At 46.8% G+C, this 22,938-nt stretch overlaps 1 protein-coding gene across 2 annotated transcripts; it reads right to left on the reverse strand.

The window, feature by feature from the left end:
* Positions 1-822: 822 nt before the first annotated feature.
* On the reverse strand, positions 823-22,938 carry GPRC5A (G protein-coupled receptor class C group 5 member A). Of its 2 annotated transcripts, XM_025455143.3 has the most exons (5): positions 22,726-22,938; positions 22,446-22,552; positions 7,089-8,017; positions 4,833-4,891; positions 823-4,509 (listed from the first exon to the last, which is right to left on the reverse strand). In XM_025455143.3, exons 3-5 carry the CDS (start codon positions 8,008-8,010, stop codon positions 4,417-4,419), a joined length of 1,074 nt encoding a protein of 357 aa, XP_025310928.1. In that variant the 5' UTR covers positions 8,011-8,017; positions 22,446-22,552; positions 22,726-22,938; the 3' UTR covers positions 823-4,416. The 2 variants fall into 2 exon arrangements, with proteins under 2 accessions (XP_025310928.1, XP_048958350.1); XM_049102393.1 differs by lacking the exon at positions 22,446-22,552.

The following is a 22,938-nucleotide window of genomic DNA, read 5'->3' on the forward strand; positions in this document are numbered from 1 at the left end:
TTGCACAGGTGGTAACCAAATTCCATTAAAGTTTCACCTTCTTTTCTGTTGAAGATCATGTTTGGATCTGGTGCTTGAGCCCCAAGGCTCAGGCGGTGACAATAGAAGGGTTACTCGCAAAGATTTTTCAAGGATTGCTCCCTGAAATCTGCCCTCAGGAACTACACAGGGAGGGAGAGATGCTGAGGGCTGTGGCAAAGCCCCCTGAGGGGAACAATGACTCCATCCAACAAAGGAGAATGGGAGGTGCTGGGTATGGGTTTGGACTTGATGTGGGACTCGGGGAAGTTAAAGGATTATCACGCTGGCAGGGAAAATGAAGAACTCCCCCCCACACATACACACACACCCTTTTTTTGAGAGAGAGAACAGGTGAGCAGGGAAAGGGCAGAGGGAGAGGGAGAAAGAGAATCCCAAGCAGGCTCCCATGCCCAATGTGGAGATGTCACAGGGCTTGATCCCACAACCCCTCGATCATGACCCGAGCCCAAATCAAGAGTCCAATGCTTCACTCACTGAGCCACCAGGTGCCCCCTTTTTAACTTTGTGGGTTTTTTTTTTTTTTTTTTTTTTTTTTTTTTAGAATTCTGCCTAGTCTTACAATTCCTCCTTTGACAGTCTACTTTCCCAAGAGGAAAATGTTCATTCAGCTTGGGGCTCATGGGAATGTGACCTGGGGTTAACCAGAATATGCCCATCTCCACCCCATCCTTCTCTCCACAGATTACATGCAGGAGGGAGAGAAAACGACTAGAGAGGAAATCAGGGGAAGAAAAGGCAATTGGGAGAGGGAAAAGGAAAATGAAAGGAGAGCTTAAAGTATAGAGTGACCATGGTCATTTTATTTGATTCTTGACTCCAACACCCACTTTGGGGAAAAAACATTTAAAACTGACCACATAGGTATTGGCAGTAGACAGAACCAGAAATTTGACCCCAGTTGTATTAACTCCATTAAGCCTGAGTTCTTTCCTCTGCAAAACAAAGGCCATGAGGCACCAACCAAAGAAGCTCTGTGACCGTCTCAAATGCCAACATTTTGGGCACTGGATTGTTCCATTCTGAAGGATCAAGAAAGTTCTAGCAATCTGGGAGTTGCAGAACTGAGGGTAGGGCACTTTGATACCCTGCCACACAGACCCATCTGCATACTTGGTACATCCTGAAACCAAGGGGGACTATAAAACATCATCTGCCCAGATGGAAGGGATTCTAGAATATGACCACAGGTTGGACCACAGAACGTGCAAAGGCCCACAGTGTACAACCTAGAAGCTGACTGCCCAGATCTTGGATCTGGAGAAAGTTGGCACTGGAGAAAGATGTTTCTAACGCCTCCACCTCCACTTCTGAAATAATTCCATGTTTCAGATGGGGGCTGGAATGGTGGCAAATCTGCAAACCCTGATAGCAACAGAAGGAAGCAGACCAGGAAGGAAAAGATCAGCTGGGCACAGTTCAGTTCTCAGCAATAATGACAAGTCTAGAAATGAAGGAAGGAAACCCAGAATGCATGGGCAGGGGGGAGCGGCTGGGGGTGTATTTTACTGCTGCATTTCCAGGGCCAGGCTGTACTCTTTGTTTTGGCACACTTTTCCTGCCAGAAAGCAAATGTTCTCACCACATAAATACCCGTCGACATTAATAACAACAGCATTGGAGACCGTTGTCTGTAAAGATGCCAGATTGCCTGCAAATAGGCTGCAAATACCTGGGAGACTTTCACGAAAAACAAGACACCAGGCAATGAAAGTCTGGCAGAGGAGATGGGGCTTCTGATGATGGTGGGAGGGAGCACACGAACAGCTCTAGCATGCAGGCTTTTTTAAATGCGACACTTTTGCCTTGAACCCATGGAACGCCTGCAGGTCTGACCCGGTGCCCTTTACCAAAAAGCAGCTTTAAGAGGTTTGCTTTGCAAAGGCAGGGCTCCCCGGGGGTGATCGCTGAGGTTTTACTGCCATCAAGTGGAAGCATGGAGTATGGCATCTGCCAAACAGCCCCAGCCTGAAGTGGCAGGCAGAGAGGAAGGAGACACAGCCTATTTCCCACCAGACAATGAAAGATGAGGGGAAGGTTGTTGAGCTTCATTTCATTATCACCCATTTAGTTCAAAGGAGATGCCATTTTGGTTCCCAGCCATCAATCAACTGGCATCACTCAAGGACCAGGCTGGGCTAAATTTGCACATTCTATTTCAGCCCAGTGAAAATGGAGATCTATGGGAAATCTCCAAAACCCTCTTCTCCAATATCAGAGCTCATCAGGTGCCAAAACTTCCAGTCCCTGCAATGTCCCTATTCTAACAGAAGAGTTTGATTATGTCCTGAACACATAAGACCTGAAGACAGGGTGGCAGCTGTGGGGGTGACAAGGCTGTTCGAATGGGAAGAAGCATTTATCTACCTCCTGGCAAGATAAAGAGTTCAGTGAGGGGATGATCTCCTTGTCCAAACCCTATACTTCTTAGAAGAGAAGCCAGCAATGGGTGCCACTTCCATGTTTTCTTCTGTTTTCAAAGAGGTTAACAGGAAGACTGCAGTCATGGGAATACAAAGGCCTGGCAGATCCTCTTCCCTAACAAGAAAGAAGATCCAGGGTATTCTGTGGCTTTACCTTTCACTCAGCCCCCTTTGCTTGATCGGTGGGCTAAAGACCAGAGGAGGAAAGAAAAGAGGGAAGGGAATATTTATTTCTTGAGTTACCTACACTGTGACAGATGATATGCACGAAATTATATTGTGTTCCCCTCACAACAACCTCACTGGCCTCTTAAGAAAGACTAGAATGGTCTAAAAGGATCCAAATCATGATTTGTAATTTCTGTTTGCAATACAAAACTAGACCAATGTTAGTGCAAAGCCATGTGAAAAACAACCAAATCTTTGTGGAACGGAAATTCAGAGTCTCATTCAGTTCACCTCTGGCCTCACCTCAATCTTCTTCCCACACCAGGTTTTCCTTTTGTTGAAAAGTAGAGTGTCTTAGGAGGTAACTCCCTAACTCAGCAACAAATTTTTCAATGCCATTTGGTTTCTGTACCTGGGGATTCTACCCCCCTTCACCAAAGAGTGTTTCCTATTGCCCTGCCCCGCGAGCTGTTTCTGGAATTAAGTAAATAATAATTGTTAGGTACTAGGTCTTTCCCAAGGGATATTATGAACCAATTCTGTCAAATAGGGATCTGAATGTATTCCCTCCTACAATTAAACCTCCTGAGAATTGTGAAGCCGGCTTTGAGGTCTCCTCCCCGGCCTACTTGGCCTGCCACACTCCATTCCAAAATTGCCACTCAACTCTGCCGTCCTGTAGCAAAACATCAGTCTGTGGCCCTTCTTGGCTCCCCCCGGCCCCCTTGCCACTCATCTCAGCAACTGGAGAAAACACACGTGTTTTAGACAAAAGGAAGAGAAGGAGAAACTCATGGAAGTGCACCCCCAGTGGAACTGAACATTGTCTTCAGCTCCATGTGAAGACAAGAGCCCGCCATCTCTCCTTCGGGCTCAGTGCCCTCCCCTCGTCCTGCCTCTGCCACAGAGAAAGCTTGCCAGCACATCTTTATTGTGTCTCCAGGTGAGGTGTGGTGAATAACTTATTACAGAAGGAACACTCCCCATTTGTAGACAATGCCCACTTACAGAATGCTGGTGGTGAACATGGTGTGAAGCTATTTACGGGAGCTGAGGAGCAAGGGGATGACAGAAGAATCAGTGCCAGGAATTTAGGGCAAGAACAGTGCACAAATGTCTCCTGGCAGAGGGAAATCAGGCTTGTCCCTGCTAGGGAGATATAGAAGAGGAATTTCTGGTAATGCATATGGGGGGGGGGGTTGCGTATTTCTGGAGATGGACAGCAAGTTTGGGAATGGTGACCTGTGAATTGGTGCTGGGGACCCTCAAGGGCTCTGTGCTAGCACCACATGTGGGTGACCTTTGGCCTCTCCTACCCAGACAAGATGTGTGGGTGCCAGTAAGTTGGCTTCCAGTGTAGATATTGGCAAGGACAGGCCTTTGCTGTTTTTGCTCAGATCTGCAGATCTGCTCTGGGCCAAGCGATCCTCACAAAACCAGCCTTGAGTCAGAAGAGCTAGCTCCTGAAATGAACTGAGCCAGTAAGGGGTCTGATGACCAGAGCTTTAGTCACTTGTGGAATGACTGGGCATAGTAATGGGCACACCCTGAGTTGCCTGAGACTCCCTCCCATTTAAAAGAAGTATCCTAAGTACGGGACAAAGGAAAAACACTAGAGTGCTAGGACCTGGAGTCTTGTTAGCCCCCAACAACTCCAGAAGGGAAGGCAAGTTCTTTCCAAAAGGTTCTGTACAGTTTCCTTGGGCAACTTGGGATTCAGCCCAGATCCCTTTGAACTCCCCGCTGGTGGGCTGACTTGCTGTGCTCGTCCTGCTCTTCAGAACAGCTAACTGCCGTCTTTCCTTCCTTCATAGTCATTGTAAGGGCTAGTCCGAGTCTGGGCCCGTGGAATGGAGAAATCCCTTTGGGCGGTTCGATTCTGAAAAGGAAGCCACCATATTGTTAAACCCATTCCAATTTCCAATTCCCAGGTATTTCAACAGAGCTCCAATCTGGAGCAGGAATCAACTCTCTTTCCTCTCCCACCTCTCCCCGTGAAGCGCTCCTCCCTTTGCCCTGCACTCCAGTCTCCTGTGCTGACCCAGGAGGCAGATCACAGGAAAGGAGATATGGCGTCCTTTCAAGGTGGCCGTCTAGGGGCCTTCAGAATGGCTACATCCTGTTCCCCAAGGACAAGCATTCCTTGCTAGCAGAGCTAACACTGCTGATGAAAAAGGAGAAAAAAAAAAAAAAAACATTTACCTGCAGCTGAAAATGGGTGGAATAAGGAGCATAGAGTGTACCACTTAGCTCTTCAAGACCTGAAAGAGAGGGAGAGGAGAGGTTCCAGCATTAGGGCTCCACCCCACTTCGTGCTCCTGCCTGTTCTCACCCCAATTCAGTCAATTATCAAAGTGTGACATCTATCTGTCTGTCTCTTCGGTAGACCAGAAGTTTCCTGTAGGGAGAGACCGTCCCAAGCCCAGGGCCAGGCACAAAGTAAGCACGGTATTGGATGAATAAATGAATAACTACCAACATAGGATCACTAGGGAAGCACCTTCCAGAAAACTTCACTGGTGGCACAACTCATCCCAGAACCACTTCTAAAGCACATTTGAAACCAGTTTTTTCGAACTAGGGGTGGTAGAAGGGGAGGAGGGCGGGGGGTGGGAGTGAATGGGTGACGGGCACTGGGTATTATTCTGTATGTTAGTAAATTGAACACCAATAAAAAAAAATAAAAAAAATAAAAAAAAAAAAAAAAAAAGAAACCAGTTTTTTCAGATATGGATCCGGCCAGAAGGTGTCGCCTAGAGCGAATCTCACTGAGGATTTACCTACTTCCTTAACTGCCCACCAGGAAAGAAAAAAAAAATTTTTTTTTTCTTTTTACTTTCTTTGGGAGGGGGCAAAACTTATGAGCAACAGTTTTCTGTGTATTTGAGGGAAATTCGAGGGATTTAAACTCTGGAACAGAAAAGCAAATCCATACAATCATCATGGATACCATACAAAGCAATCCATCGATTTCCCACCAAATGTACCTGTTCAGTTTATTCCACACACACCTCAGGTACTTTCTCTATGTAAGGTGCTGTGGAGAAGCTGAGGATTAACCAGAATGATTCCTGGCCTGAGGCTGACACTGGGGAACGAGGGATATATGACAGCTATACAAATAGCAATGGAATGAGACACCCTCTGATAAGAGCGTTTCAAAGTTTTACAGCTTGCAGGCAAAGTGCATGAGAGACTAGGGATTGCATGACTCTAGAAGAGGGCAAAGGCAGGCAGAAGGACATGTCTGGAGCCTGGACACACAGGCGGGGAAAGGTAGTGGCTGGTTACTTTGGACTGAGAGCACAGTTTCCATCCACGGTTGTTGGGTCCTGGCCATGAAAAGCCTCCCTATGTAAATACGGTGGGTACTGGGGAGCCAGCAAGGTATGTGAACAGGAAAATGTGGTAGTCGAAGAGGTATTTTTAGGGAGAGGAAGGTGACAGTGGTCCATAAAATGAATGCAAAGAAAGAAGAAAGGGAAGAATAGTAGTTAGGGAATGAGTCCTAACAGAGTCCAAGAGTATGGGGACAGGCTGAAGCCCTGAGAGTGGATGGGAGTGGACAGGTGCTAAAGTATCCCCTCCAGCCGTCCCTGCTTCCCTTCAGGCTTCCAAGTGTCCAGAAGAGGGACCACAGCCACTGTGAAAAGCACCAGGAGGCTTTGCACCTCGGATTTCAAGGGCAGAGAAAATTGTTAACTAAAGCTAAGAACCTCACCTTGGAGGTCCCTCCCTCCTGTCCCAGACCTGTCCTCTCCCTTGATTAGCCCCAGAGACCAATGAATAGATTCCTTTTGGCAAGAAGTCTCTAGCTATCAGTTTAGCCTCTTTTTGGTTATGAGAACAACATAATACCTGGTTATTCACAACTTTAGGCAAGAGCAAAATCATTTGATTCTTTTATGTCAGGTACCATCTCTTCCCTCTCATGGGACCAGAGACATGCAGTAAGATGTGGCTCTTCGGGATAAATCAGAATCCTCAGTAACTTTATGGAAATACCTGCTGATTTATGATGAAAGGGCTTTCTCCCTTCTCTGTGACCACTGCAAGAAATCATGGCTTGCTTTCTATATTCAAATCTACAAAGGGCTCCACATTTCTGGAAGGAACACTTAGTTATCTGTTATAAAGAACATAATCTCACCTACTTGTCTCTAGAGATTTTTTTTTTTAGTCATTCCTTTGCCATTCCTTTGCCCTATCTTATTTTGGCTTGAGAAACCCATAAGGTATTGTGTAGAAAGTACTAGATTAAGACTCCAGAGGCTGGTTTCTACTTCTACTAGAACTCTAGTTAGCTGGATGATTTTAAGCAACATCTGAGCCTGCGGGACCTTATCTATTCTATCAGAGGTATGACTTGGATCATCTTGAGTGCTCCTCAGAGTTATAATATCCTATGATTCTCCCCCATCTTTCTACAAGGGATTCCCACCCAGCCATCCTCTGTACCTTGAGTGATTTCCTCTTGAGAGTAGGCTCTGTTCTCTACACCATAGCTCTGCCTCATGAGTTGAGGTTTACAAAATGTGTCCTCCACAGGGTAATCCATGGGGTTCCGTTGCTTTGTGAGCAGCTGAAACTCAGGTGCAGCATAGGCCAACAGGAAAACCCAGCCATTGGCAACCAAGGCTGAGCTGAGGACAGTATCATCCCACTCAGGGCCAAAGGTAGAAATCAGGAGCAAGGTGATCCATGTCACCCAGATGCCAATGGAGAGGAGCATGGTGAGGAAGATGTGGGTGCCATGTCTCTTCCAGCCAATGAAAGATCCACAGAAGATGAAGCAGGACATGAGGAAGGTCAGTGCCATCAAGGAGAGGACATAGATGAGCAACATGACAAAATCTTCATTCCGCCGAGGGGCAGAAAGCTCGGAAAAGATGGCAACATTGGTCCTATTCATGGTGAGGATGATGTACTCTGCAGCAATGATGTCCTGCACCAAGCTGAGGCCCACGGCCAGGCTCAGCATCACCATCAAGGATAGGGGCTTCCTTCCATGCACCAGCTTTGTTAGATTGAAAGCATGAGCCAGGAGGCAGGAGAAGCAGAGGGAGAAGAGGACACCAAAGAGGAAGAAGCGGGTGGGCCCTGTGCTGCCATCAAGTTGGATGATGAAAGCGAATGTAAGGCCAAAGATCCCCAGAACACCCAGGAGGAAGAGAAACTGGGTCGGGAGCACTTTTCGCCTGTTGGAGTCTTGCACCTTGCAGATGAGGATCAGAAGAGCAAACATGAAGGCCATCGAGGTCACAGCCCCAACTGCAGCCACTGCTTCTAGGACGATGCCCCAAATTTTAGTGGTATCACAAAGTCTGTGGTACCTGGCATCCAGGTTTGAGCGGCAACCACTAGGGGATGTTGTGGCCATTCTGGTCCTGCATAAAAGCAAGTTGTGGGGAGGAAGAGGTGAATCTCCTAACAAATTCAGCCACAGGACACCCAAAAAGATTAGAAAAAAATCTTTGTATGTTTGGCCAGGATGTTGCCCCTAAACTTGCTACTTAGATAAAGCTACTAACTTTTCTCCACCTTTTGTGGCAAATTCTAAAGGAAAAAAACAAATCTTCCCACAATTAAGTTATAAATATGTACCCTGATGCCAGAGGACTCAGTGCTCTGTTGAAGGGTTCCAGGTTTCATTTTAAAAAACAATTTATAGGGATCCCTGGGTGGCGCAGCGGTTTGGCGCCTGCCTTTGGCCCAGGGCGCGATCCTGGAGACCCGGGATCGAATCCCACGTCGGGCTCCCGGTGCATGGAGCCTGCTTCTCCCTCTGCCTGTGTCTCTGCCTCAATCTCTCTCTCTCTCTCTGTGACTATCATAAATAAATAAAAATTGAAAAAAAATATTTAAAAAAAAAAACAATTTATAAATAAATAAATTTAAAAAAAAAAAAAAGGGATCCCTGGCTGGCGCAGCGGTTTAGCGCCTGCCTTTGGCCCAGGGCGCGATCCTGGAGACCCGGGATCGAATCCCACGTCAGGCTCCCGGCACATGGAACCTGCTTCTCCCTCTGCCTGTGTCTCTGCCCCCGCCCTCTCTCTCTGTGTGACTATCATAAATAAATAAATTAAAAAATAAAAAAAATAAAAAATAAATAAAAAAAAATAAAAAACAATTTGCCAGGGTTCCGGATATTTTTGCCTAGTATTTTGTCAGAATTCATGAGCATGGAAATCTCTAAGTTTAAATTTTAATCATAATTTATCAGTCTGAAGGTTTTTTCCACCTTTGCCTGTTTCAGACATTTGTAAGTATCCCATTTTTTTTTAAGGTTCTATTTATTTATTTGAGAGAGAGAGCACATGTGCAAAAGTGGGGGGGTGCAGAGGGAGAGGGAGAAGCAGATTCCCCACTGAGTATGGAACCCAACGCAGGGCTTGACCCCAGGGTCCTGGGATCATGGCCAGCCAAAAGCAGACACTTAATGGACTGAGCCACCCAGGCACCCCTGTAAGCACCTCATTCTTTCATGCGTAAGAGGAGTTATCTATTTAAACTATAGATTTCTCTATGGAAGGCCACACATCCACTTTGCCACCCCCGGATCCTCTTCTTAGCTCTGTTGTCACATGTTAGAAGGATTTTTTTCCCTCCTTAAAGTTTGTAAGGCTGGCTCTACTCTTATTCCAAAAAGTGATGGAGTCTTCTCTGTCATAACAAGTTCTTTATTAATTATCTGTTAGGAGAAAAGTCCTAGAGAATGCACCAAAAAATAGTGAATAATCTAATGAAATATATTACCAATAGCTAATGCTCATTTTTACTATGGATCAGAAACTCTTCCAATCACCTTTCATATATATATGAATAATATATATATATATAATATATATATTAGTTTAATTTTATAGCAACTCCAGGAGGTAAAAAATATTAGCCCTGTATTACAAATGAGAAAACTGAGGCAGAGACAAGTTAAGTTACTTGCCCAACACCATACATTGAGGAAATGGCAGAAGCAGAATTTGAACATAAGTCATCTGGCTCTAGGATCCATGTTCTCTCATACTACAGGTACCACCTCTAGAGTAAGTTCTAGTTGGCCTTAAATGCAATCTGAGGTGTTCTCATTCTCTCTCTCTCTCTTATGTCCTTCCCTTTTCTACCTCATTAGATGCCTCATTAACCAGCTCTGTTTATGGTCTTGATTCCACTTAGTTCAGGCCCACACAGGCTGGGAGCTCCCAGGTGACAGATGATCCACAAAGCAGGTAATCTGTTCACCCACTCAAGGACAATCAGACTTGACTGGCTGGGGACACCTGGGTGGCTCAGTGGCTGAATGTCTGCCTTTGGCTCAGGTCATGATACCAGGGTCCTGGGATTGAGACCCGCATCAGGGAGCCTGCTTCTCCTTCTGCCTATCTCTGCCTCTCTCTCTCTGTGTCTCTCATAAATAAACAAAATCTTAAAAATATATAAGAATATAAAAATAAAGGATTAACTGGCTGGGAGCAGCCTGGGTGGCTCAGTTGAATAAGTGTGACTCTTGATTTCTGCTCAGCTGGTGATCTCGGGGGTCGTGAGATACAGCCCCATGTTGGGCTTCACCCTCAACTGGGAATCTGCTTGTTCTTCTCCCTCCTGCTCTGCACTCCCCCACCCCCACCCCCACCGTTGCAGCTGGCAGGTGTACACGCACCTTCTCTCTCTCTCAAATAATTAAGTAAATAAAATATTTTTTAAAAAAGAATTGACTGTCTATACCCCCTATATATCTCTCATTGATTTCCCAGATCTGCTTCCTTCTCCACTCCCACTAGCTTCATGTCAATTTTAAACCTAGCTGATGTTCAAACCTCATGAAATCTAATTCCTAAGAATTCAGGGCATGGTGGGAAGATAAATTGGGAAATTGGAAGAGAGAAGGAGTTTATACATCTTAAAATATGTGGGTCTCAAAGTCCAAAGTCAACGTCAGGTAAGACATTGAAATTCAAAAGTGCTAAGGTTTTAACAGTTTGTCAACAAACTATAATTTTTTCCTGGATTACCTGGCCAGTTTATCAGTTTATCTGGTTTATCAGTTTCTATGACACCATTATTTTGGTTTTGTTAAATGCTATTTGTGCATGAATGGGTTTGGGGGGCACAGTGCTTTAGACTTTAGATTTTCTTTTCCTGATAGGATTGCTCACTCAACAGTGAAAAGTTCTGAACTGACTAGAAGAGAAATGCTGTCAGGACAAGGAATAGAGGACAGTGTTGGAGGAAGGAAAGGCTCACTGAGTACCCTTCCACAGAAAATCACCAGTGAAAGAGCTCGGCACCCCCAAGGCCAAGTAGGGAGAGATCCTGCAGAAAGGAACTGGAAAGAAGTAGAGTCGCTAGGACTGGGAAGCAGGAAAAGATACAAAATATTCATTGCATCCTGCCTCTTTCTTTATTAGCAGAGAAAACAGCTCAGAATGTCTTCACCACATGCCCATAAATGCTCATAGACAAGATTTCTCTGGCCCTTCACAGCTCTATGAGATGCTGTGATCAACCCTAGGGAAAAAGAACACCTTTTTCTCTTTTTTCCATTTGATATCTTCAAGATCCAACTACAAGTCAGAGAACAACACAATGGGATATGGAACCAGCCATTGCTCACTAACTGTCCAGGGCAAAGGAGCACCTTCCTCAATGCACACAGAATTCAAACATCTGCTTCCCTTAAAGATACAAAATCTGAGGGCACCTGGGTGGCACAGTCAGTTAAGCATCTGATTCTTGATTTCGGCTCAGGTCACAATCTCAGGGTTGTGGGATCCAGCCCAGACCCACTGGGCTCCATGCTCAGCCAAGACTCAGCTTGAAAGATTCTCTCCCTCTGCCCCTCATCCCACCTCCCTCTCAAATAAATAAATAAATAAATAAATAAATAAATAAATAAATAAATAAACAAACAAACCTTTAAAAAAAAAAGATACAGAATCTCCATTTCAGTTAAATGAGGTAGTTATCGCCCTAGCATTGTTTAATTTTCATGGTAAGTAGGGGAAAAATTATATATATGTGTATATATATGCAATATAAAACACATAATTACATAAATGAATATTATGTATATGTTGGAATATTATAGGTATGTTAGAATACAATAACTTAAGTAATATAAATAACAAATAATTGATAGCTTCAATCTATCTTCCTAACTTTGTTTTTTTAAGATTTTATTTATTCATTCATGAGAGACACACAGAGAGAGGCAGAGACACAGGCAGAGGGAGAAGCAGGCTCCCTGCAGGGAACCCAATGCAGGGCTCGATCCCAGGATCCCGGGATTGTGACCTGAGCCAAAGGCAGATTCTCAAGCACTGAGCCACCAAGTGCCCCTCTTCCTAATTTTTTAATGAAATTTGGCTCCCCAAGCTTAACTTTTTATTGTATAGTCATTCATTCAACCAATATTTCCCGAGCACCACTATGTGCCCATCACTAAATAGCCAGTGGTAAAGGGGAAAACCGGCAAATGCCCTAGCATAGACGGGACAGACAGACAGACATAATCTGCCACTACTTCCACGGCCTTCCCAAGTCCTTTCGTCAGCAGGGGTCTGTCACGGGGGTCTCTACTGCATGGAAATCACACCACAGTCACCCCTACCACATTCACAGAGCAAAGATGGAAATACCTCTTCAGGGCAGCAAAGAGTGAAATATGGGAGGAAGAGGGCGGGCAAGGCCTGAGACAACACACGTGCCCAAAGTCTGGTTTGCCTCGCCTCTGAACGCCCGCTCTGCGGTGGTGAGGGGAAGGGAGGTGCAGACCTTGTCAGTGCGGGTGCTGGGAGGTTGGGAGAGGAAGAAGGGCCCCCTCCCTTGAATGCAAGCACAGTGGGAAGGGAGGGACCCAGGCTGGGCACATCTCCCTGCTCACCTTCGCCTCTCCCCCTCACCCCCTCCCATCAGTCATAAGGGCGGTGTCTAGCTGGAAAGGTATTTCTCCCTCCCGGCCGCCCGCCTGCCGCTCCTTCCCCACCCTCTAGGTAGTGCTGTCCCTTGCCAACTGGTCATGAGCATCACGGGGAATTATATGAACTTTGGGCCTGATGACTCTATCTTGACGGAGACTGATGAGGTGTTTGCCTATAGGAGAGTCGGGGTGCTGGTCAGAGGAAGAGTGAGGCAGAAACCTCCCATCCCCCAACCTGGACCTCCAGGCCCATCTGTTCTGGTGGCAGGTGTGCAGGAGGCGGGTGTGTCTCGAGACCTCCTGGCATCTGCAAACCAGGCCACAGGTGTACAGAGGTGGGGGAAACCAATTTCCCTCCATTTCAATTCCACCTCCCACCCCAATCACGCACAGGAGATGGAGAAGCAGACTCTGAAGTCCCTTTAAAACATTATTTTGGGGGGGCCTGGGTGGTTCAGTCAGTTGGACATCTGCCTTCAGCTGATCTCAGGGTCCTGATATCAAGCTCCAAGTGGGGTTCCCTGCTCAGCGAGCAGCCTGCTTCTTCCTCTGCCCCTCTCCCTCTGCTCCTGCTTGCTTGCTCTCTCTCTCTCTCTCAAATTAATACATAAAATACATTTTTAAAAAACACTGTTTTTAGGGCAGCCCCGGTGGCTTAGCGGTTTAGCGCCACCTTCAGCCGGGGGCCTGATCCTGGAGACCGGGGGCCTGCTTCTCCCTCTGCCTGTCTCTCTCTCTCAATCTCTGTCTCTCTCTCTCTCTAATAAATAAATTAAAAAATCTTAAAACAACAACAACAACAACACTGTTTTTAAAGAAATGTTGACATTTTCAAGCATACAAAGCCCAAGGGCTCATCATTTGGTTCGGAATTTACCAATCTATGGCCAATTTTGCTTCCTCTCCATCCCCACCCCACTCACTAGACTGTTTTTAAACAAACACCAGGCATCCTATCATTTTATGCACAAATACTTCAGTGTGTATCTCGAAAAGATAAAACTCCCTTTTAACCTAACTACATTTCAAAAGTTAAGAATAACCCTGTCATATCAAATACCCACCTGGGGTTCATATTTCCCAATTCTCTCACAAATGTCTTTTTTAACATGTTTCTTAGTAAATACACTTTTATCTAAGTGACTAATTTTTCTGGAATCCTCCTTACTTCATCTCTGCTAGCCTTCCTCCAACCTCTTCCCCCAGCATGACACCCATTGTGTAACAGGTCCAAATGTCCTCTAACTACTTTGAATTTGGTCAGAGGAAAATAAGACTCATCGGACTCATTAACAAGCAGCTCTGTACAGAGAAGGCCCTGTGTCACCCAGATGAGGAAAAGAGAGGGAAACTGGCTCGGGAAAAAGGCAGGGTTCTGGGAAGCAAAAAAGGGCTAATATAAACTGCCAGGAGTTACAGAAACAGCCTTTGGAGAAGAATGTAAGGGCTGGAGCTAGAAAGAAAAAATTGAATGCGACCAGGGATTATTTGGCCATCATTTGTAACCAAAGTCAAGGACACAGAGATTTAGGGTCCTGCCAAGAGAGGACTAGCTTCCTCAAAGACCAAGTGGGAGCTGAAAGAAGCAATTTACTGTTGGACTGCTCTGATGGCGAGAGTCTCCCCACTAACTCATCCTCAACATGCACCAGGTGTGCTTTAATGGGCTCTGCCCTCTGAACCCTCACCACCTCCTTATACTATAGCTCCTATCATCACTATCTTGCCTCCAACTGCAGCGATGGAGGCACAAGTCAGCCCCCTCACCAAAGTCCCACCACTAGGAGATGACAGGGCCAGGATCCAAATCAGAATTCCAACTCCAAAGTTACACTGCGGAGCCCTCTGTCTGGTAAAAAACTTTAAAGCTGGGAGTGGAGCACCTGGTGGTTCAGTGGTTGAGCATCTGCCTATGGCTCAGGGTGTAATCCCGGGGTGCTGGGATCGAGTCCTGCATCGGGTTCCCCATGGGGAGCCTGCTTCTCCCTCTGCCTATGTCTCTGCCCCTTCTCTGTGTGTCTCTCATGAATAAATAAGTAAAATCTTTAAATAAATAAATAAGCCAGGAGGGACCTGCCATCACGGAGCCAGAGGGGTGGGGACGTGACTGCATCAGCACTCAGGCTCTGAGCATGAACAAAATTCACTGAGGCACAAAGCCTGCCCTTGTGAGTTGCTCCAGCTGTTGGAACTGTGTGTAGCCTCAGATTCCTCCCCGGGAACAAAAGGACTGTCCCCCCAGCCTGGCTGCTGGAAGAAGCCCTCCACTGCAGGAGGCAGGCCAGGAAAGGAGGTCTTGAAAGCAGATGAGAACGGGGCAGGGGGCATCACAGGGGTCTCCCCACTTGTGAGCCTGAGGCAGAGGCTCAAAAAGCCAACTTCAGATCAACCTCTGAGTTGGGAAATGGTCTGAGAAATCCCTACCCCACATTTCTGGCCCCAAAGTTCACGTCCTGGGGATTCCATCTCTTCAGGGTCTCGAACATTCTACTTCTCCCAGCCCTAAGGCCAGCCACCCCACTCAGACCACTTCAGATGACCCTCCTCGCTCTCCAGGCTTGTCCTCCCTGAGACCCTCCATTTACGATCGGGGAAGAGCCGTAATCCTGCCCAAAGGTGTAAGGCTCTCCATGCCCGGCCCCTGCCCTCCTCTGGCGCTTCCCACCCAGCACTCTTCACACAGCCCTGCAGTGCCTACTGGTGAGTCTGTGTCTTCCTCTGGGTCTGAAGGCAGGGACTGAGTCGCTGAATGTTTCTCGCCGCTCTCTACACTAGCACCTGACACGTGGTAAAAGCCTAACCAGGATGGTTGAGTGTGCACAGGGATAGAAGCAGAATCTGGTGGGAGAGGAGGGGCCACTCATGAGTTGGGGGGGGGGGGGTGGAGTGGGGTGTCCCTGGCTTCCTCACTAGCTTCCTGTTTGCTGTCCTGAGTTCTAACTTCCCTTTCTGGGGCACCTGGGTAGTTCAGTGGTTGAGCATCTGCCTTCGGCTCAGGGCTTGATCTCCGGGTCCTGGGATCAAGTTCCACATCAGGCTCCCTGCAGGGAGCCTGCATCTCCCTCTGCCTGTGTCTCTGCCTCTCCTTGTGTGTGTGTCTCTCATGAATAAATAAATAAAATCTTAAAAAGTGATAATAATAATAACCTCCCTTTCTCCCCATCCTCCACCTCCTGTGGGCTGACTAAAACATACTTTAGGGCCAATGCTAGGGGGTTTGGGCCATGTCTGGAACCATGGTCCTAACTAAATGACTCCAGGGGTCTCCCAGGAGAGCATGAATCCTGAGATTTCCCAGGAAGCAGAGAGATTTACTAGAATCTGTCCTCTGTTGCTAGCCAATTCCTTGATGACTAAACCCTGCACTTTGGAGGAACACGGTACAGTTTTCGCATGTGTAGCCTCTGACCTGAGATATAAGGACAGAACTTTTCATTAGTCATAAGGGTGAGACACCCCCCTCCTTCACTTACCACAACTGCTAACCACCCCACTGTCCAGGCACCCAACAACAGCGACAACCAAGACCTTGAAGTCACCTGGCACCGTCCTAAACCCTTCTGAAATGAGTCAAGGCATGAAAAAGAAAAGTTACAAAGGAAAAGGACGCATTGTTGGTAAATTGAATTTAAATAAAATTTTGAAAAAGAAAAAGAAAACGGCGAAGTGAAAGGCAGAAAGGTAAGAGAACAAGAGGAGGAGGTGACAGGGAAGAGGAAAGGTAGGGAGAGGAAGGGGGGGGAGGCAGGAGTCGCTGTCTGGGCTCAAGTCCAAGCCTTGTCTTTACCCCACCCCTTCGGAAAGAAGCGGTTTCCGCTGCGTCAGGTGTGGACACTCTCCTGGAACCTCCCTCCTCTCCTCTGTAAGATGAGGGTGGGGTGCTAAACTAGATGGTGGGAGCCCACTTTCATCCCTCTGGGAAGCTCCCATTAGACAACTGCCCGGGGCGCCTGGGGCTCAGTCAGTTAAGCATCTGCCTTGGGCTCAGGTCATGATCCTGGGGTCCTGGGATCGAGCTTCCATGGGCTCCCTGCTCTGCGGGGAGCCTACTTCTCCCTCGCCCTCTGCCGCTCCCCTGGCTTGTGTGCACGCGCTCTCTCTCAGATAAATAAAATCTTTTTTTTTTTTTTTAAAGGCAGTTGCCAAATCTTTCTCTCTCCCCCTTCATTCTTCTTCCTGCCCCACCTCCCATCATTAAAAGAACATGTCCTGCCAACTCCCAACCAAACCCCAAAACAGGGCTGGAGGTGACTAAGGGTCTGAGTGCAGGCCAAGGAGAGGGCCAGCAAGCAAACACACACCTGCGAGACCAGGCCACCAGGTAGTGGAGTAACACTGACCCTAGACCTAGACTTGCTCTTGACGACCTGGGACACTGACCAATACAAGCACAAATGCCAAAACTGATGAGTCCTCCAGCATCCCCGAGACTCCTCTCTTTTCCCTGGGGGTGGAGGGGTTGGGAGTGGTGGGGAGGCTGAAGCCCAGACCTGGAAAGTTGCCCAAGCTCCACTGGACGTGCTGTGCCGCCTTCCTGCCCCATTCCACCCTGCCCTGCCCTGCCCAAGAGTATCTGAGCACGAATAACCTGGGGCCTGGAGCCTTGCCAAAGCCAATCTTATCTTCCTCCTATGAGACATATCTCATTCTGTCATCTGAAAATGAAGAGGACAATACTTACCTGTTAGCACTGCCTGAGGGATAATACCGAATAACTTGTGACTGTTGACGCTGAGTCTTCACGTACCCCAGCTGGGCAAATGTGTGATTTTCTAACATTTTAGTCTTCTCTCTCCTCTTAAACTGCCCCCTTCAATATATTATAATAGTCACAATATAAATTATGAAGAAAAATAGTGAGGACTAGTGCCACATCCTGAGTTCCCTGGAGCCAGGCACAATGCTGAGTGTTCACGTGTTTATAGCTTTTCTCTCATTTACACATTTTTACATCTGTTATCCATCTCATTTACTATTCCTACAACCCATTTTACAGGTGAGAAGACTGACTCTTAGCAGTTACATGTCCAGTGGTGCCTGAGCAGCCCAATGGGTTAAGCGTGGGACTCTTGGTTTTAGTTCCAGTTATGATCTCAGGGTGGTGGGATGGAGCCCTAGCCCCACATCAAGCTCTGAGTCTGCTCATTTATGAACTCTGAAGCTTTTCTCCCTGATTCCAGCCTCTCTCTACTTAAACCAACTCTGAGAAGTTCTCTAGTGAGTGATCCTACACTCAATCAACAAACATTTAAGTACCTACTTTGTGTCAGGTACTGTGTTAAGTGTATGAGTCACATAGATCCAAAGTATGGCTTCTGTCCCTGCCAGGACCAATAGGGTCACACTGACATACAAATAAGGGGTTATGGGGTCTGCAGGGATTGCCAAGGGCACATGGGAAACAGCGAGTCATTCTACCTAATGGGTCTTTAAAAAAAAAAAAAAATGCTATAAAGACCAAGGAGGTGAAGCATGAAAGATGTGCAATGAACACGGAGAGATTTTTAGGAAGGCAGAAGAGACAGGGCTTGGGGAAAAAAGGGGTCCAGGTAAATTCTCAGATTTCTGGCTTAGGCAACAGAATGGAACTTAGAAAAACAGGCTGGCGAGGACCGATGCCAAACGTAGCCGTGCTGAATCTGAGATGAATATGGGACCTGCAACTGGCAGCATCCAGAAAGGACAAGCATGAGGTCCTCCAGAGAGTTTACTCTGGGCTACACGCTGTTTCACTTAATTCCCACAACAACCCCAATTATTATGCCCCTTTTCTTGCAGTTGAAGCACAGAGAAACTAAATAACTTGCCCAAGATCTCATGGTGCTTAGAACCCAGGCTCCAGGGATACCCCAGTGGCTCAGTGGTTGAGCATCTGCCTTTGGCTCACGGAGTGATCCCGGGGTCCTGGGATCCGGTCGCATCAGGCTCCCTACGGGGAGCCTGCTTCTCCCTCTGCCTACGTCTCTGCCTCTCTCTCTGCGTCTCTCGTGGGTAAATACATACAATCTTTAAAAATAAAAAATAAAGAAAAATGATCAGGGGTTGGGAATGAATGAATAATAGTAATAGTAATAATAAGTCCAAGTGGTTTCCCAGAAACCAAGGAGCAATTTCAAAAAAAAAAAAAAAAAAAAGAAGAAGAAGAAGAAGAAGCAGTCAATAGAGTCAAATGGTATGAAGAAGGGAAACAAGGAAGGGAAGAGATCTTTGGATTAACATGTTAGCTCCTTTTTATTTGTTATAACAGATTCAGTCCCCATTTGAGCTTCATGGCTTTTCTCCAACTGGTCCTCCCACCCATCCCCTCCTGCCTTCCTCACTCCTCTCTTTCTTCCTCACTCTTTCTCACTCCATGCAAGGCAAGCCAATCTCCCAAGAGTATTTCTATCCAGGAGGGAATTGGGATTCATCTAAGGCTTTGTGATAGTCATGCTCTCTGCCTCAGCAAGTTTACTGTCCTTCCAGCCAGAAAGACCCTTCCCCTCCTAGACACAATCCATTTACCTCATCACTTCGAAACTGAGCCCAAAACTTACCTGTATCTTAAGGTTTTGAAAAATCATTAGTCCTGTCTCATTCTAAATTTGTGGGTCTCTTCATTATTTCTTAGCACTCAAGTTTTTCCATCTATAGGTTTTATATTATACATTAATATCAATGCTGACTCAACCATCAGATAACAAGCTTCTAGGACTCCTGAGTCGCTCAGTGGTTGAACGCCTCCCTTCAGCTCAGGGTATGATCCTGGAGTCTCAGGATCAAGTTCCACATCAGGCTCCCTGCATGGAGCCTGCTTCTCCCTCTGCTTATGTCTCTGCCTCTCTCTGTGTCTCTCATGAACAAATAAATAAAATCTTTTTAAAAAGAAAAAGATAAGAAGCTCCTTAAAGAAACAGCAAATTTTCTATTTGTTGGTATCCTCCTCACTAGGTGTTCCGCACAGTGGTTGCCAAGTAAATGTTTTGGACTCAGGGTGACCACTGAATATTCACTCAAAGCAAGTTATTTATTAGTAAGTGTGAGTAATGGGGAGGAAGAATTTTTGAAGATGAATATGCACTAATGCTTATCCTCATTTTTTTTTTTTTTTTATCTAGGCTGAATTCTAAGACAAGGGTGGAGTCCCACAGGAATTTCTCTGGCCTTGATGAAGGATTAGTTACAAATGGAAAGTGTCTATAGGGAAATCTCCAGGATCCCCTGTTCTGAGGAGTCATCCTAATTCTGATGACATAAAAGTGATTATGGCAACAGCTTATGAATAACATCACTGAATTGAGTTTCTTTGTAGCAACTGAGAGAAAATGAATCATTGAACCGCTTTAGGGAGATCTAAACAAATATAACTATAGAATTTATCCCTGATTTTTCACTTTCAGGTACCCCTGGGGGCATTACAAACCATCTTCCTCCATTCTAAACAAAGCATATGAACTTCAGATTATTGTAAAATAGATTGCTGGAATATAAAATAAAATACTGGAAATCTTTTATAAAAAACAAAAGAAAATAAGATTTTGAGTGAAACTTCCAAATCTTTTAGGCCTAGGGTTTTAAGAAAGAAAATGTCCAGAAAATAGGTGGATAAAGTCCTTTACTGGTATACCAGCTCCCAACTCTCAAAAGAACCTTCTTTTAAATATTTTATTTTATTTTTTTAATATTTTAATATATAAAGGGAACATATTCATGCTCAGTCCAACACGTCCGAAGCTAAATTTATCATCTTTCTTCATAAGCTTGTGTTTCTAAGCCCTGAGAATAGCACAACCAACCACTTAGCACCCTAGCATATCTAAAGATAAAATATAGACTACTAATGTGGGAAAAGATGGAGAAGGCAGATCATGTGGCTAAAATCTATTTGGCAATAGCAGGCAACAGTTATTACAATAAATATAAATGGTAAATTTTTCATTTTTAAAAAAGATTAAACTCTATATACCTATAAGAACAAGATACAGAAACATTGAAAGTTGGGGTGCCTGGGTGGCTCCGTCTCTTAAGCCTCTGACTCTTGATTTTGGTTCAGGTCAAGATCTCAGAGTTGTGAGATCAGCCCCCTGTCAGGCTCTGCCAAGGGTGTGGAGTCTGCTTAAGATTCTCTCTCTCTCTAGGGATGCCTGGGTGGCTTGGTGGTTGAGCTTCTGGCTCAGATCATGATCCCAGGGTCCTGGGATTGAGTCCAGCATCAGGCTCTTCATGGGGAGCCTGCTTCTCCCTCTTCCTGTGTCTCTGCCTCTGTGTGTGGGTCTCTCATGAATCAATACATAAAATCTTAAAAAAAAAAAAAAAAAAAGATTCTCTCTTCCTCTCCCCACTCTCTAAAAATAAAAACAAAACGTTGAAAGCAAATGAAAAAATTTAAATAAATGCAAAAATAAGTAATCACAGATAGTGTTTACTTAGCAGGTATTATGTATCAAGTACAAAATTAAATAGCTTGCTGAAGGGGGACACCTGGGCAGCTCAGCAGCTGAGTGTCTGCCTTCAGCTCAGGGTGTGATCCTGGAGACCCAGGATCGAGTCCCACGTAGGGCTCCCTGCATGGAGCCTGCTTCTCCCTCTGCCTGTGTCTCTGCCTCTGTGTGTGTGTGTCTCTCATGAATAAATAAATAGAATCTTTAAAAGGAAAAAAAAGACCCCTCAGGAGAAACTCAAGGCCCAAACCGTGGCTGCCTCAGAGCTACAGGTCAGGTCTGGCAGAGCCTGGATGAGGAGTCAGTCTTCTGACTCAAAACTGAGAGCACTTCCCAGTAATGTTCTGCTGCTTTCGATCTGCCCTCTGAACACACCTCTCACCATACCCTCAGAGGAGCCTTTCTGTTTCTTCCCAAGTAAACGCCTCTGCTGAGGCTTCCTCTCATTCCTTTCCTTTCATTCCTTCCCTCTCCTAGAAATAGCCAGCACACAGACCTGGAGGGTGGAATTCAGACCCCCATTCTCACCCCTCCCATGGATCCCAGCCCATGGTATCTGAAGTGGTTCAAGTATTCTCTTTCAGGAATGAGCCCAAACTCATGAGATGAGCACTGGGGGTTATACTTTATGTTGGCAAATTGAATTTTAAATAAAATTTAAATTAAAAAAGGAAAGAAACAAGCCCAAAGTGGTGGCTGATTCAACTGAACCCTTCAAACAGATGTGGCCTCTGAGGAGAAAACCTGCCTGGAGGGGCACCTGGGTGGCTCAGGGGTTGAAAATCTGCCTTTGGCTCAGGTGGTGATCCCAGGGTCCTGGGACTGAGTCCTGCATCCGGGTCCCTGCTGGGAGCCTGCTTCTCCCTCTGCCTCTCCCTCTCTCTCTCTCTCTCTCTCTCTCTCTCTCTCTCTGACTCCCATGAATGAATAAATAAATAAAATCTAAAAAAGAAAAGAAAAGAACAGAAAATCAACCTAGAAAGAGGTCAGGAACAGAAAGTCCTTCAAAATTCCCTGATCCCCAGCAGGCTTCCCCTATCACTAACCCTTCCTTCCCAGTGGATGTTGAAGGAGCTTCTCCAACAGCCTTGAGGCCACACCTGGGTCCCATCTAGTTGCTGCCCAGAAGGTGGGCTGTTCTTGGATATTCAACTTCCATCCCCCCCGCCAAGGTTCCTGAGCAACTCCACGGACAGCCAGGGAGGGAATGCTGTGGAGCCGACAGCCTGACCCTCCCATGGAGAGAGAGGGGTGGCTTCTACAATCGACTTTCCGAAAGGCAGAAGCCTGTGCTTGTTGTGGAAGGACAAAATAGATCAAAACTTCTCTGCACCTGGGTGAAGTAGCAATTAGCACCATCTCCCTCCTCCTACCTCCCCCCCCCCACACCGATTCCCAAACCTCTCCACCCCCAACCCCTTCCTCGAAAATCTTCCTCCGTCTTTTCCCATCCCCTAGGGTGATCCCCAAACTGCTCACCTGCCAGCCAGGGTTCCACCTGCTAAGCGTCGGTACGACGTGTCCGAGCACAGACGACTGCTCTGGCCTTTGAGCCGTCTGCCTGCCTCTTATCTTAGCGGGGGAAGCTGGGGGGGGGGGGGCGTGGGGAGGAACCTGAGTTAAGCCGGAGAACCCCGCTCCTAGCCAGCCAGTCCCCCGCCGAGGAGTCCTCTCCTCCCGCCTCCCACCCCACCCAGCGCCGCCCTCCCCGCAGGATTTGAATCCGGAGGCGGGTTGGCCCGGGCTGCGCCGCACTCACCCTGGGGCCCCGTCCGCGCACGTCGGGGGCGGCCCGGGGTCTCGGGTGCCGGGAAGCCCGGGGGCGCCCAGCGGCTACACCCGCAGCTGTCGCGGGGCGGGGCCGGGCGCGGGGAGCCGGGGGCGGGGGGGGGCGCGCGGCGGGAGCGGGACGCGCCGATTCCAGGCCCGCGCGCCGAGCGCTCTCAGGAAGAGAAGGTCCCGGTGCCAGGGA

Source organism: Canis lupus, chromosome 27, assembly GCF_003254725.2.
Source record: "Canis lupus dingo isolate Sandy chromosome 27, ASM325472v2, whole genome shotgun sequence".
In the NCBI taxonomy this organism is placed as follows: Eukaryota; Metazoa; Chordata; class Mammalia; order Carnivora; family Canidae; genus Canis; species Canis lupus.